The sequence below is a fragment of the Neopsephotus bourkii genome, unplaced genomic scaffold (genome assembly GCF_033783945.1).
Source record: "Neopsephotus bourkii isolate Nb327-2 ecotype Australia unplaced genomic scaffold, CSIRO-AGI_Nbou_v1 NB_1493, whole genome shotgun sequence".
Taxonomy (NCBI): domain Eukaryota; kingdom Metazoa; phylum Chordata; class Aves; order Psittaciformes; family Psittacidae; genus Neopsephotus; species Neopsephotus bourkii.
Window position 1 is genome coordinate 1,085,652 of NW_026901969.1, and position 14,490 is coordinate 1,100,141.

At 42.7% G+C, this 14,490-nt stretch overlaps 2 protein-coding genes across 2 annotated transcripts in view; one reads left to right on the plus strand and one right to left on the minus strand.

The window, feature by feature from the left end:
• Window positions 1–144: 144 nt before the first annotated feature.
• Window positions 145–8,680, minus strand: RLIG1 (RNA 5'-phosphate and 3'-OH ligase 1). The gene is made up of 7 exons (XM_061369346.1): window positions 8,516–8,680; window positions 6,640–6,757; window positions 6,229–6,324; window positions 2,788–2,904; window positions 2,202–2,396; window positions 1,067–1,236; window positions 145–495 (listed from the first exon to the last, which is right to left on the minus strand). The coding sequence occupies exons 1-7, from the start codon at window positions 8,603–8,605 to the stop codon at window positions 307–309; spliced, it is 975 nt and encodes a 324-aa protein (XP_061225330.1). The 5' UTR covers window positions 8,606–8,680; the 3' UTR covers window positions 145–306.
• CUNH12orf50 (chromosome unknown C12orf50 homolog) overlaps window positions 8,604–14,490 on the plus strand; it is an 89,140-nt gene continuing 83,253 nt past the window's right edge. The window contains exons 1-5 of the mRNA XM_061369304.1: window positions 8,604–8,753; window positions 10,855–10,981; window positions 11,149–11,240; window positions 12,596–12,719; window positions 13,355–13,525. Coding sequence (XP_061225288.1) covers window positions 8,604–8,753; window positions 10,855–10,981; window positions 11,149–11,240; window positions 12,596–12,719; window positions 13,355–13,525 — 664 coding nt within the window. The remainder of the gene's footprint in view (window positions 8,754–10,854; window positions 10,982–11,148; window positions 11,241–12,595; window positions 12,720–13,354; window positions 13,526–14,490) is intronic.

Below are 14,490 nucleotides of genomic sequence, written 5' to 3' on the forward strand. Positions count from 1 at the left end.
AAAAAAATAAAAATAAAAAATGCAATGTTATGGGACCACCTGAAATACATCCTTTACAGCATGCTTCTGACACTTACAACAGTTTCCAGAAGTGGATTCAAAAGTTAAGAATTTTTCCGAACTGAAAATAAACATGCGAAAAGCTAGGTCTCTGCTCTTGGATGTTGGATCTCTTGTTACATAAAATCAGTCATTTAGGAAAAACTTAACATTGTATACAGTACCTAGGCTGTTGCCTGAGATAGGAGATTATTTGTAAGGAGGTCTGTGGTAGACACAAGAGGAATGTAGCTCATAAAAATCATTTCAAGCATCAAACTTGATATCTTGGAGTCTGTCAAATCTTTGACCATTCAAGTTTGAAAAATGGTGAAACAAACTCTTTGGTTCAAAGTCACAGTCATATTTAGCTCTGTTAAAAGAAATTACAACAGGCTGAGAATTCAGGTATGTCTCTGCAAGTGGCCAGCGTAAGCCAAGATGATGGCGATGGAGCTAAAACAGAAAGAAGTAAAATTAGTTTAGAGGTTTTGATATAGTAGCCCAACAGTTCCAACTTGCAGGGAGGTATGGGTGTGCATGCGCTTTAATTTGAAAATTCTCTGCATTGGGGCACTTAGAATCATTAAGCAGTTATCTGAGTAACACGAGTAACAGCAAACCACAAGACAAACTAGAACCAAGGTGTCATCCAGAGCTTCAGAAAAGAATACGACTTGCCAGTTAATCAAAACCCACATTCTTATTAGCAATACTTGTTCTATAAGTCAACATTACAAGAAAGGAATTTTTAAGATAAAGAAATGAAGCTTTAAGATGTTGAGTGATTCCTATACCAAGAGGCAAGAAAATATTATGTTGTCAATTACTTTATTAGCATAATAATGAAAAAGTTTAATATGTTGTCACTGTAGTGATCCACTGTCCTGACTAATTCTACTGTCATCTCGCTTGCTAGGAGAACGTTACTACTAAAGAATTTGGAAAGCGAGACAAGAAGTGAATACCTCACTTGAAGTAGTATGAATTACGCTACTGCTTCTCCCATGCCCACATGTATATTTACCTTGATTAAACACCCATCATTGCAGTGCCACACAATTCCTTCCACTTTACCCTCATTGCAGCCTTCAAACCAAGATAGTATGTCATTTTGTTTCAAAGGGGGTGGATTCTTTATTTCAAATGCTCCATGTGGCACAAGAAGATGTACAGGCTGCTTCTTGCTTCCTAATCCTATGTTAAGAAAAAAAACAAACAAACCTGCTGCTACTTACGTGTGTTAAGATTTTCCTCACTTTTGTTACTATGGCTATCTAAAGCACTATTAAAGGTAGACTTTTATTAGATTCTGTAACAGTTAAGAGAACTCTTTAAGGGAACAGTTAAATATGTACTTTTAAGTACCAAATGTAGCTGTTTCTTCCTTATGTAACCTTTTATTTTTATATTTTCTTATGAATATAGATTAATACTTAAGCCAGACTGTTAACAACTGCATTGCTGCTTCACTGACTGTTCAATATGTCTCCATCTAAGAATACAGCCGTTAAACTTTTGTGTTGCATTTTCTTTACATTCTGAGAAAATGCTTAGACCAGACACTACTATTTTTCCTATCTGTCCTTGCAAGTTACCCTAACAGCAACGCTCAGAAATCAATTGTGCTCATACCTATTTTTGTTGTTGTAAGGATTTTACAGAGAAGCCACAACCAAAATTTAGCTTATATTACATTTCCCTAAAAAAGTATTAATAAGATTTTATAACTAAAAATTATGACTTTACAAGAAAAAAAAACAACCAACCAATCATTTTCTGCTTTAATGAAATAAGGAACATCAAAAGAGCAAGAAAAAAAAAGCCAAGAAAAGACACTAACAAACAATCTTAAATATTTTAGTATTTTAATAGTAACATTTTAAACAACTAAAGACGTAACGCAAAGCATTCTTCTAGTAACTCCTGAAAAACATGCAGGTGAAAACAGGTTTAACAGACATAGTTTCATGACAACTCAGCTTTCTGAGGTGAGCGTTTCTGGGTGAGTGTTTTTTTGAGCCAGCCCCTTCTCTCCTTTCTAAAAAGACTACATTGCTAACTTGGAACTTCTAAAGAAAACTTACTAAAAAAAAAAAAAGCATCTATTTAACTCAAAAATATCACCAAATAGGGAAGTATTTAACACCATACAAACTTACCATATGGATTTGCATTAATATTAGTCCCAACAAGCTCCAGTGTTTGTTCTAAAATTTCTGATAATGGCACCGGGCTGATTTCCAGAAGCCCTGGATCAGCATGGTGTTTCAATACCAGTGCTATTTCAGCCTCATAATTTACAACAGATGAGTGCCAGCAATACTGCTTACTGTTTTTTTCCACAGGCACCCAACCTAGGAGAAAACATTTCATTTTACCAAAGTAAATACCTGAAGTTATCAAACATGTAGTAGAACTGTACATGCATTAAAAACCAAAACAACAATACACACCATTAACTATGAACAGAAAGAGTACCAAGAGAAACTCTGTTGTATCTCAGAGAAATATCAGAGGAATGCAAACAGGACAACTTATGCCTTCAGCTGAAGCCCTGTAAGACTGTACAGCAAACTGCAATTATTTTCATGTCAGAAGAACAAAGCCTTTCTAGACAGTGAATGAATGACATTCCAATTCTTTTCTGAATATGTTAACTACTACTTTTTACTCTACAACTAATTCTAATTAACTTCAAAAATGGATTTCCTCCCACCTACTTTACCCATTCTGCATCTTAAGTACCTGGCATATGTCCGTTTTCATCAGGTAAGGGATTGCCATTAGAAAACTCTATATCCTTTGCTGGAATCCAGGTATCTGGAACAGGCTTGAAATCCTCTTCAATGTTCCAAGCAAATTCTAGATGTGTAAGTATGATATTTAGTTCCTGGAAAACTCTTGGCCAATTTTACGTTTTGATCGTCTTTCAATGCAACTATTAAAATACCACTGATCTAAACTTTGTTTTACAGACAGTAGTCCCAGGTAGTACAAGCACTAAAATCTGGCACACTCAGGCAATCTACAGTCAGGATGGTGTAGTTTAAAAGTTCAAAACTAAGAAGTAAAAATAGTCATCTAAATAGCCAACATTGTATTTAAAGTGGAACAAGATAAATAAGAACAAAACAGAACAGAATTTCAATTGGAAGGGACCCGTAACAATCATCCAGTCCAACTGCATGACCAATTCAGGGCTGACCAAAACTTAAAGCATGTTGTTGTTGTTAAGGGCATTGTCAAAATGCCTTTTGAACAGTGACAGGCCTGGGACACTGACCACTTCTATAGGAAGCCTCTTCCAGTGTTTGACCACCCTCTTCGTAAAGAAAAGCTTCCTAATGTCTAAACCCTCTCCACTTCCCCTCCTCAGAAAGCTGTAGAGAGAAAATATATCACCCCTCAGCCTCCTTTTCTGCAAACTCAACAAGCCCAAAGTACTCAAGAGTACCTTCTTTCCAGCCCCATTACCACCACAGCTGCCCTCCTCTAAACGCATGCAAGGACCTTTATGTCCTTCAAGCTCTAGGGCCCAGAACTGCACACCAGATTCACAGTGAGGCTCCACCAACACTGAATACAGCAGGATAATCACCTCTTTTGACCAACTGGTTATACTGGTTTGATGCACCCCGGAATGCAGTTTGCCCTCTGGGCTGCCAGGGCACACTGCTGTCAACCAGTTGAGCCTGCTGTCAACCAGAACTGGCCCTAGAATTGAGCCCTGAGGAACACCACTGGTGATCAGTTCCCAGCCAAATGCAGTCCCATTCACTACAACCTTTGGACCTCTGCCCTTCAGCTACTTCACCAAGCACACTGTGAACCTTCTTAGTCCCCACAGTTGGCCAACCTATCCAGAAGGATGCTGTCAGAGACAGTATCAAAAGCCTTACTAAAGTCCAGAAAAACTACCTCCACCACCTTCCCTTCATCCAGTAGGCAGGTGACCTAATCATAGAAGGATACCAAATTAGTTAAACAGGACTTTGCCTTTGTAAATCCATGTGACTGCCAGATGACTGCATTATTCTTTAGATGACTTTCAACAGAACCATGTAGAATCTTCTCCATAATTTTTCCTGCAACCAACATTAGACTAACAGGTCTGCAGGTTCCCTAGTCTTCCCTCATGCCCTTTTTGTGGACTGGAGTAACATTGGCTACATTCCAGCCAGCGAGGACTTCCCAACTCCCAGGACCTTTTTGGTAGATAGATGATAAAGAAGGGTCCTGCCCTAACAGGACTAGCTCCCTCACATGATGGGATGTATTCCATCAAACCCCATGGACTTGTGAACATCCAGCTGATACAGCTTGTCCCCTACAATTCCAGCATCCACACATGGCAAGTCATTCTGACTGAGAGGACCAGGCAGCCCAAGGTCTATCAGTATTATTAAAGACTGAAGCAAAACCCTCTGCTTCTTCTTCATCCCTATTAGCCTATTAGCCAAAAGACCATATTCAACAAATATTGGCCCAATGTTTTCTCTAGACCTCCTCTTGCTACTAACATACATGAAAAAGCCCTTTTTGTTAACTGAAACAACACTGTCCAGTTTCAACTCTAATTGAACTTAGCATAATTTTTTCTTTCTGGAGAAGAGGAGGCTGCGTGGAGACCTCATAGCAGCCTGCCAGTATCTGCAGGGGGCCTATAGGGATGCTGGGGAGGGACTCTTCATTAGGGACTGTAGTGCCAGGAAAGGGGTAATAGGTTAAAACTTAAGCAGGGGAAGTTTAGATTGGATATGAGGAAGAAGTTCTTTTCTGTAAGGGTGGTGAGGCACTGGAATGTGTTGCCCAGGGAAGCTGTAAATGTTCCATTCCTGGCAGTGTTCAAGGCCTGGGGTGACATGGTTTACTGTGAGGTGTCCCAGCCCATGGCAGGGTGGTTGGAACTAGATGATCTTAAGGTCGTTTCCAACCCTAACTGCTATACAATTCTATGATACACAAACCATGTCTCTGTAATACCCCAGCAAAGCCTGACCTTGTTTCCAGAGATCACAGGATTTCCTTTTCTTCTTCAGCTCCAGAAGATGTTCCCTGTTCAGCCAAGCTGAACTTCTGCCCCCTTTGCTTGACTTACAACCCAGTGTAACTACCTGCTCCTGTGCTTCTAAACAATAATTCTTAAAGACTGATTGGCACTTGTGGACTCCTAAGCCTTTAAAAGCAGATTCTCAGGGTACTCCGATAAACAACTCCCTGAGAAGCTTAAAGTTCGCTCTCCTGAAGTCCAGACAGCAACTCTGCTGTCCTTTTCTCCTCCTGCCCTGAAAATTTTAAACTCAACCACTACATGATCATTGTCACCAAGACAGCCACCTACCATCATGTCCCCCATGTGTCCTACTCTATTCACAAACGGGAAGTCTAGGAGGGCATCTTTCCTAGTTGGCTCACTGAATGCCTGTGACAAGAAGTTATCTCCTACAAACTTTCCAAGAATTTCCAAGACCTGCTCACCACAGCAGTATGATATTCCCAGTTGATGTCTAGGAAGTCGCAATCTCCCACAAGGACATGGGCTACTGATCCAGAAACATCTCCTAACTGCCTATGAAATAACTTATTGCTGCTTGCATCCTGGCTGGGCTATTGGAAGTAGACACCCCTCTATAATGTCTCCTTTGTTTTCCATTCCCCTACTCCTCAACTGCATCACCTATTAACCATACAGACTGTAGAGTCAAACCTTTCCCTTATGCACAGTGCAACACCTCCACCTCACCTGCCCTATCCCTCCTAAATAGCCTGTAGGCCTCCCTCCCAGCACTCCAATAGTGCCACTCATTCTGTCAATTATCAATAATACCAATGATATTGTAATTCTGGGAGCTAACCAATGCTTCCATTTCATGCTGTTTGCTTCTCATACTGCATGCACTGGTGTACAAGAATTTCAGATACATTACTGAGTTCTCCATGCTCCCAGGAGACCTGTAAACATTCCCACAGGCATTGCCAACCACTCGTGATACCATGCCAGCCCTTATCTCACCTACTGCACTGCTTTTGGTACCTCCTTCCACAGTTAACTCTAAAGTTCTCTTGAAGAGCGACATGAAAAAAATTTGAGTATAATCACTGACATTTCCTGCATTAGAGAGCCATTTTTCAAACTAGATTAACTTAGATTGGTAAACAAAAAAAAGGTAAGAAATCTTCACCAACCTTTGCAATCTTCCAATGAATACAAGAATTGTTTAAACTTTTTTTCAGCTTGCTTGTTAGGTTTACGATCCAGCCTAGCCCACAGATAGGGTTGCCCTAGAGTTTCCAGAGAAAGAAAACCAGCAGTTTACTGAGATGACCATACCCGCTGAAATCAAGTACTTAAAAGACAAGATATGAATTCTCATTTGCAACAAGAGAAATTTTACAGCCAATGACACTACATAAATTCATACATTCCTTAGACTACACGGACCTATGGTTACAGTAACTATTACTGCATGGTCAAGATCTTCAATGGCAGCTGCATTCACAAAAGCTGTAATCCAATAAATCTCACAACAAAAGCAAAAGCTACATAAAACAAGGCTTCTATTCAGCATGAGAAAACTCACAAAACTGTTGCATTACCGTTGTAGGTAGTTACATAACAGCAGGTTCCATCCACCTTTTCAGTAGGAATTGCACTGTATATATCTGCCTCTATCGCCTTTGCAGTTATGGTTTCAGTAGCCAAAACTTTAAACGGCTGAAAAAAAAAAAACAGGTATTTTTAACCCTCATCATGGCTAGATTACTGTCTTTTTCTCATGTGGATTCTTCCTCCTGACAACTGGATTCTATAAGCCAAGTCTTACTCATCCTATTCCTGATTTCTAATCCTATCAAAATACACCAGTGTTTCCTCAAGACATGGCAGCTTGGAAAATGCTCTAATACAAAAGACGAAAAGCAATCTGTTTGCAAACTCTCTCCCCCTTTTCCACACCTGATTATTATTTAGAGATAATTTTGCCATTTTATGCACTTCAAGTAGTGCACATAAATTAGAAGGGTTCCAGGCTAATGCTGAAGTATTTGGAGATGTGCCTTCCTGTATGACAATGGCAACAGAAATTCATCCCGATGAGCTGCTCCAAGCTCTCAGTTTGGAGCTGGAAGCCAACAGCACCATTTTATGCCATGAAATACACAGGCCAGTGCAACATACGGTAGCAAAAGCATCCTGGTGTTACACACTTGGTATCAGAGCTGCCAACTAAACAGTCTTCCACTTCAAAGAGCAAAGACACAAGTGATCCAGGCATCTGAAATAAACAGCCAGCCACAACTATTCCAAATTTCTAAGCGGGGTTCTGTAACAGAGTCACTGTAAACATATCAGTTGTGTTTGGATTTAAATGTTCCCGCAAAACCATCTCCCCTTCTTCCTCTCTCCCAGGACACCTATGAGTTGTAAATCTCAAAACAGAACTCTGAATTCATAAAATGAGAACCTTCTACAGGCTTTCTTTGTATAAATGGGCTGCTTTCTATTTTAGAAACCAGATTTGTAATCATCTATGACAATTTTATGAAGATTACATGAAAAACTTTCAGGGTAAGAAGCTAAAATTCCCGTTGGTTTTCTTCCCCCCCCCCCCCCCCCCCCCCTTTCTTCCCTAGCAAACAGAACCCCCTCTGGAATTCTTGCCTGCTGTTTGAAAAAAAGGAAAACACAGCGTATGCCAGTTGTAGATCTAATCCCCTAATGGTTTCTTCTGTATGAATTAAAAAAAAAATAAAATAGGGAGACCCATACATGACCATTACCATGATAGTGTTGCTACTAAGAGTTTAACAACTTATCTACTGAAATCTTGGCAATCATTTCAGCTCTTCCGTCCAGAAGTGAAATACTAAAGGGTGAAAGTCACCCACATGTATACAAGTTCACCATGCAGCTGACAGAAAACAGTAGGTACTGGTACTAAAACCAGGTAAGAAAGATTGAAGGTCTATGCCTAGAGAGGTGAATCACACCCGTCTGTCTTGACACAGACATTTCCATCTCAGGAAGTCGTAACAGTGATTCGGATCCACTACTTTCCCCTTATTAGATATCCCACGTTTTACAGCCTCAAAGGAATTCTTCTCGCATAACCCTGTTACTGCCTGGATCACAACAAAAAAGAAAATAAAAAAAAAAGACAAAAAGCGTGTTTATTCCCCACAAGGCCCACGGGAGGGCATGGCACGACAGTTTAACAGAACTCCCAGTCTCCCCATGCTGGAGCAGGCTCGTTCCTTGCCGTAACCACTCCCGAAACTTGCGTAAGCACCTGGAAGCGCCACCGTTCATTTCGCCAGAGACCTGCAGCCAAACCTCTCACCACAAGGCTGACTCACCCCGTCGTCACACCCGTCGGGCTCCGCTCAGCTCGACCCGGCACAGGACTAGGCCCCGCCGCGGAAATTGGGACCCCCACCTCCTACCGCTCTCCCGGGACCGTACCGCCCCGACCACCTGCTGCTCCCGCTTGGCCGACGGCTCCTCCTTCACCTCCGTCACGAACAAACACGGCACCTTCCGCTGCACTGCACCCCGGCGTCTCATGATATCGGCCCCAGCCCCGAAAGCCCTCCCGCCGCCAGCCCCGCGCCAAGCCCACACTGCGCCTGCGCCGCGCTCGCGGGGCGCCACGGGACGTGGAACCCATTACTGCCCCCCGCCGCCATCTGCGGCACGGCCGTGGGCGCGGTGGGTGAGCTGGGCTGCCTGTCTCCAGCAGCCTGCAGCCTCGTGTCGGTTCCGCCGCCCCGCCCGGCCGTGGGTCTGCTGCAGCTCCGCGCTCCCCAGCGGCAGTTGCCGCCGGGCCAGGGGCCGCCCCGGGCTTCACAGCTGTGCTCGGACATGGGCCCAGGCGGCCACGAAGCTGAGGCCGAGGCCGGCCTGAGGCCCCAAGCTGTGGGGACCTCTCCCTCAGGACAGCCGCCTCCTGTCCTTACCTAGGCTCTCTGCCTCGGCGTACAACCCATGAGTCTTTGCCGGGCTGACTCTGCCTGGACGCCAGGCACCCACCAAAGATGCTCTATCACTGCCCTTGGTAGCGTAAGAACTGACACATAACCACCGGAATGGTTATATGAGGTGCTTTTATTGAGGCGCCTGGAACCAGGGGTACGCACCCAAATCTGCTTCTAACCCCGTCACATCGCGTTCACAATTTATACATAAAAATTTCACAATGCATATTCAACATGGGTTGCTACGTTAACTAATACATACACATCGGGGATTACTTCATTACATCAGCCTCCTCTGCGCTTGCGCAGCCCCCTCTGGTGGTCGTCCTGATGACGTAAAGAGTCTTCCTCAGATGAAATAGAAACTCTTCCTCACCTTATGCTTTTCACCTTTCCGTTACTTGGACAGGCCCCAACCATTATGTGGACGCCAACATTCTAACTTCCTCACTTGGCTGTTTCTATGTTAGAGTAATTTTGCAAAGCTATCAGTATTGCAGAGATTACAAATTTGTCTGCTGCTTAAGATACATAGTCCCTATTTCTACACAGAGCTTCATTTAAACAAAACAAAGATTATGAACATTTGTATTATCAAGACGCACAGTTCCTTGTTTTAAACCACAAAGTCTAAGGCCAGACATCCTGTGTTCTTCTTGTGGTTATGTTAGTTTCTACTGCTAAGGCTACCATTGTGGTATTTTTGGTTATAGAGTAACTAAAATACAAAACAGCAAAGTTACAACATTCTTCTAATGTACAGAAGTCTACTTTTGATTCGAAAACTTCTCAGATATAATCATTTCCATTACTTTATATAATCATGTCAATGTAAAATTTCACTCTTTTTCTAACACCCTCTTCACCTGCACAGAGGGGAGAACAAACAACGAAAGGCCCGTGGGTCGACGCAAGGACACGGACAGAGATCACTCACGCTTTTCTCTCAGTTTATTGCCAATCGCAGCCAAGCCGGGCATGAAAAAATAAAAGGCAAATTTCCCAACACTTTCCCCCCACCAGTCCCTTCTCCCCTGCTGTCATCGGCCCTGCTGGACACATGGGAAGCTTCCAGCAGCTCCTCCCTGTAGCCCCCAGCTACCACATCTTTGCCACACAAACCCGGGGCAGAATCAGTTCTTCCTGACCAGCCGTGCTTCAGTGCCTCATGTAGGCCCAGCTGCACAACTACAGACAGCCCCTGGCACAGCTGACCTGGCCTTCCTAGGGCTGCTCCTGCCCACTGATGGCTCCTTACTCACGGACCTCATCTGCTTTCCTGAATTCTCCTTCCCTTGTGTGCCCCAGTCAGTCCTGCCCTGGCACACCAATGACGTACAGCACCGCTGTGCTCTGATGACTTGTCCTGTGAGTGAAGTCACCATGCACTGCCGGGCCAGGTTCTTGTGGAGTTTGTTGGGTTTTTTTACTTTGTGATTTTCTGTTTGTCTGTTTTCCCTAATTTCCCCATTTTTATAAAAAAAGTGCTTGTAAGTGTTCATTTCCAAGTCACAGACGTCTCTCACTGCTGTGGATCTGATCCCATGAACTGGGGATAACAGCATGCCTTCACTGATTTCCAGGACCAAAATTTAATTTCCCCCAAAATATTTTTTTTTGTTCTGAGGCAGCCTGGGACCTGAATGGGAACAGAGGTTTTTGTTAGGGATCCATGTGTCCACTGCTCTTTCTGCTGTGGCACTGGACATCATGGAAGCAAGAAAAAGCAAGGAACGCCAGCAAGTTAACACCTAGCACCCTGCTACATTTTACAGTAAAGAAACACCAGAATGGGAGACTCTTGAGAGACAGTCCCATTTTCCATACTTTACTCTGAAGCAACAAGATAAAGGAAGATGGTCAAGCTGGACAGGCCACCCACAGGAGGAGCCGTTGGTAACCATGGAAATGGAACACTCTATACTGGACAGCAACTGCCTTCTTCAGCTCAGGATGCCTAGAGGAGGTACCACATCCTTCCTTGAAGCCTACTGCTCTGTGGAGTTTTGTTTCAAAAAATCCCAGCAGAGCTAATATTCTGAAGGTCCAGTTTTTGAAACAAAGCTACTGATTTTAGGATAAGATTACGGTTTGCCAGAATGTAAAAGCTTTAACATTTTCATGTATTTTCAGAGAGTACTGAGAGAGAAGGAAAAGTAGAAGAGGCGAAGATGCCCACAGCAGACAATGAACTCAATTTCCATTTTCATTCCCCCTATGCACAGGTAATGCTGTACATTTTAGAGTGGTTTGTATCCTTGATTTTATTGGTATCTGTTGAATATTGAAAGGGAGGGCCTTATGTTGAAAGGGAGGGCCATAATACAAACTTTCAAGTTGCTATGGCATCCTTCTGTGTCACGGCAGCACCTGTAAATCAAAATACAATATTTTCAGAGGTGTTGAGAAGAGCTAACGGTAATCTAAACTATATACAATTTAAACTGGGCACAGGCAACCAAAGAACACAGAAGTTAGAAATCATGCCTATAGACTACTCATCACTTTCTTATTGAGTCAACTTTATACTGATTCTCAATAAATAGGCCATGTTTATCATTTCTGCCTCAAGCAATTACCTGAATTCCTTTAAATCTGTTATTTAAAACAATGCCCTTAAAAATGGGTTTGTCCACAAAAAATAATATTTATGCTCTACCAGGTGAAAAAAAGCTCCCTACACCCAGCTCTAAATGTCTGGAACTGGGTGAAGTCGACCTTCAAATGCTCTAACATTTTAAAGTGTGTCTTTGTTGCCTTTAAAAACTCACACACAAACTCACTGAGAAACAACAGGTCACCTGGTGTGTATAGCTCTCAGCTGGGATGTGGTCTGTATCCAGGATAAAAAACCTGAGTTTACATTTGTCACTGTGACACTGTTACACATGCACCACTGCACCATCTTCCCCATTTATTAAAACCAAAATCTTTTAAAGGAGCAGAGTCACCTTTATGACAGCCATGGGGGTATGGGAAACCAGTGTGACTATCCAGAAATTTATTTTCTTCGGGTGCAGATTCCATCAGTGTGGAAAACCTCTTGGATGTGATACTGTGCACCCGCTACAGAAATGGAGATATTCACATCTGTTCAGTGGATTTAGAGATACGGAAATAACAGGTGGAAAGGAGCAAGCCCCTTCAAAACACATGTTTTTGTTTGAAAACAAAAGTGACTTCCTGCAGCCAAGTTGATGTTTCCAATGGGAACTGGAAAAAAAAAAAAAAAAGATTTTTTTCCAGATTTTTAAGTCCAAGTGTGAACAGGTCTGTGCAAGGATTACAAGTTCCCAAATGTTTAGGGTTTTGTTTCTTGTTGGGAATCTTTGTGGGGTTTGTTTTTCACCTCTCATTTTCCCACAGACCCGTGTACTCGTAATAGTAAGCGATTAACTGCATAAGATTTGCCACATGTACAGCAGATTTTATTCAAGGTTTCTTTAAATGTTCTAAAATATCAGAATACACTCCCTCCAAGTCTTACTTGGATGTGCACCGTAGTTACATCATGTACTAATCCACTAAGTCTGTTTTTACTAGTTCATTTACAGTATCTGAAAATTGTTTTCTCCTGCAGCAGAAGTTGAAGAACATTGCCTGTTTGTGGGAAAGACAACCCTCAGGCTGTGTGAGGATCAGCTGTGCCTTCCATCACAGCAAACCTCGTTATATCAATGGACTTTTTCTGCCACCTACAAACAGTGAGTAAATACATTTTCTCAACAATTTGTTCATTAGAGATAGTCAACACAAGACATTTGCCATGGCAAATCAGTCTGGTATCATCTGCTATCCCTGCAATTGGAACACAAGTAAAGGAATTGTATGGCATTTGAATAGGGTTGTTGCAGGAATTTTTGTTGCTGTTGTGTTACAAATCTTTGGATATCAGAAATGCAGCATAAACAGGAGTGAGAGCTAAAAGAGAGTTGTTCATGGGGATTAACTTCAGAGATGGAGACAGGTGTCGTGAGAGAAGTCCAGGAAGACTTCTAGTCAGAAGCAAACCCTTTGTGCTCCTGAAATTCCCCACGGAAAAGGTAGCCTGACATATCTTTTACAGTGGTGAGACTCTGAACTCATTTATTCACTTCAGACCAGGTATTACTAATTACACTTGTCCCTATATTGTCAATTTTAATATGACTTTTAAGACTTTCTGTAGTTGGAAGATGCTCTTTTGCCAACCTCTGCGGAAGATTCTTCCTGAAAGGCACAATCTCTCCATGATTAATTCCTTATGATAATGGTTTCAAAACTACAGCTGCTGATGTCAACATGGATTTTATATTCCAGGTCACTCCTAATAAGAGAAATCTAATGCTCTTTTCTGCAGATGCCCCACTGCCACAGGGTGACCGTGAAGTGATTCTGCCTCCAGCCCAGTGTCAAGGATCACTCACAAGTCCAGAAAATATTTTAAGACCAATTCACCCTCCAATGGTCAACAATGTCAGTGATGAAGAGAATGATGAAGAGGATAGCGTAGAGGACAACGAAGAGATCTGTAAAGTTTTTTTCTGTCCTTTACAAGCAAGTAGTATGGGTTTTGTCAACTCTTGCAATGTACTTCACAATCAACTGATTTATTAGAAGAATCATTATATTTGAAGAAGAGAGTGGTTGACAAGTTGCTGAAATAGTTTCCAGCAAACCCCCAAATTATCAGACCTGGTAGTCACCAGATGCGAGTGAGGCACCATTTTCTAACTCCTGTGAAATGCCCAGCTGTATGTTTCAACAGTGGTGTAACTCACATTCCTCTTTCTCGCTAGACTCACTAGACTTTAAAAGGTGATCCCCAATTCAGACAGTACGATCCACAGTTCAGATGGCCATCGAATACTCCTCACAAGTCCTCACAATTCAGAGATGACATTACAGGCTTAGGAGGTACTTCTCTTCCTGGAAACCAGCTTTTGAACAGGGGCTGTACTCACTCCTCAGTGAAGGTGATGGGAGTCACAGGTTTGTTTACAAACGACAACTGTGTTAATTCAACTTATATAACCTGTTCCACTGATCTCCTCAACTCCGTAGGCAGTCTCCTTACACAACATTATTCTGAAATCTAGCAAACAAAATCCATACCAAGCTCTTTCCTAGTTTACCTGAATGTGTATGTGTCGTGGTTTAACCCCAACCAAGACAGCTTGTGCACTTACTCCCAGTGAGTGGTGCCAGGCTAGAAGCAATCGAGGCCCACGTTAGTCCGCCCCCCCCCCCCCCTTTCCCAGGGGCTGCCGCCCCCTTTCCCCACTCCCAGAGGGGTGGGGAGGAGAATCGAAGGAATGCAACTCCCACGGGCTGAGATAAGAACAGTCTAGCAACTAATGTACAATACGAATCACCACTGCTACCACCACCGACAACAACGATAAGGGAAAATAGCAAAGGAAAGGAGTACAATACCACGCGCCGAACCACCAGTCCGACCCGGCCGACCCCCTGTCCTTCCGGGTACCTCTCAGT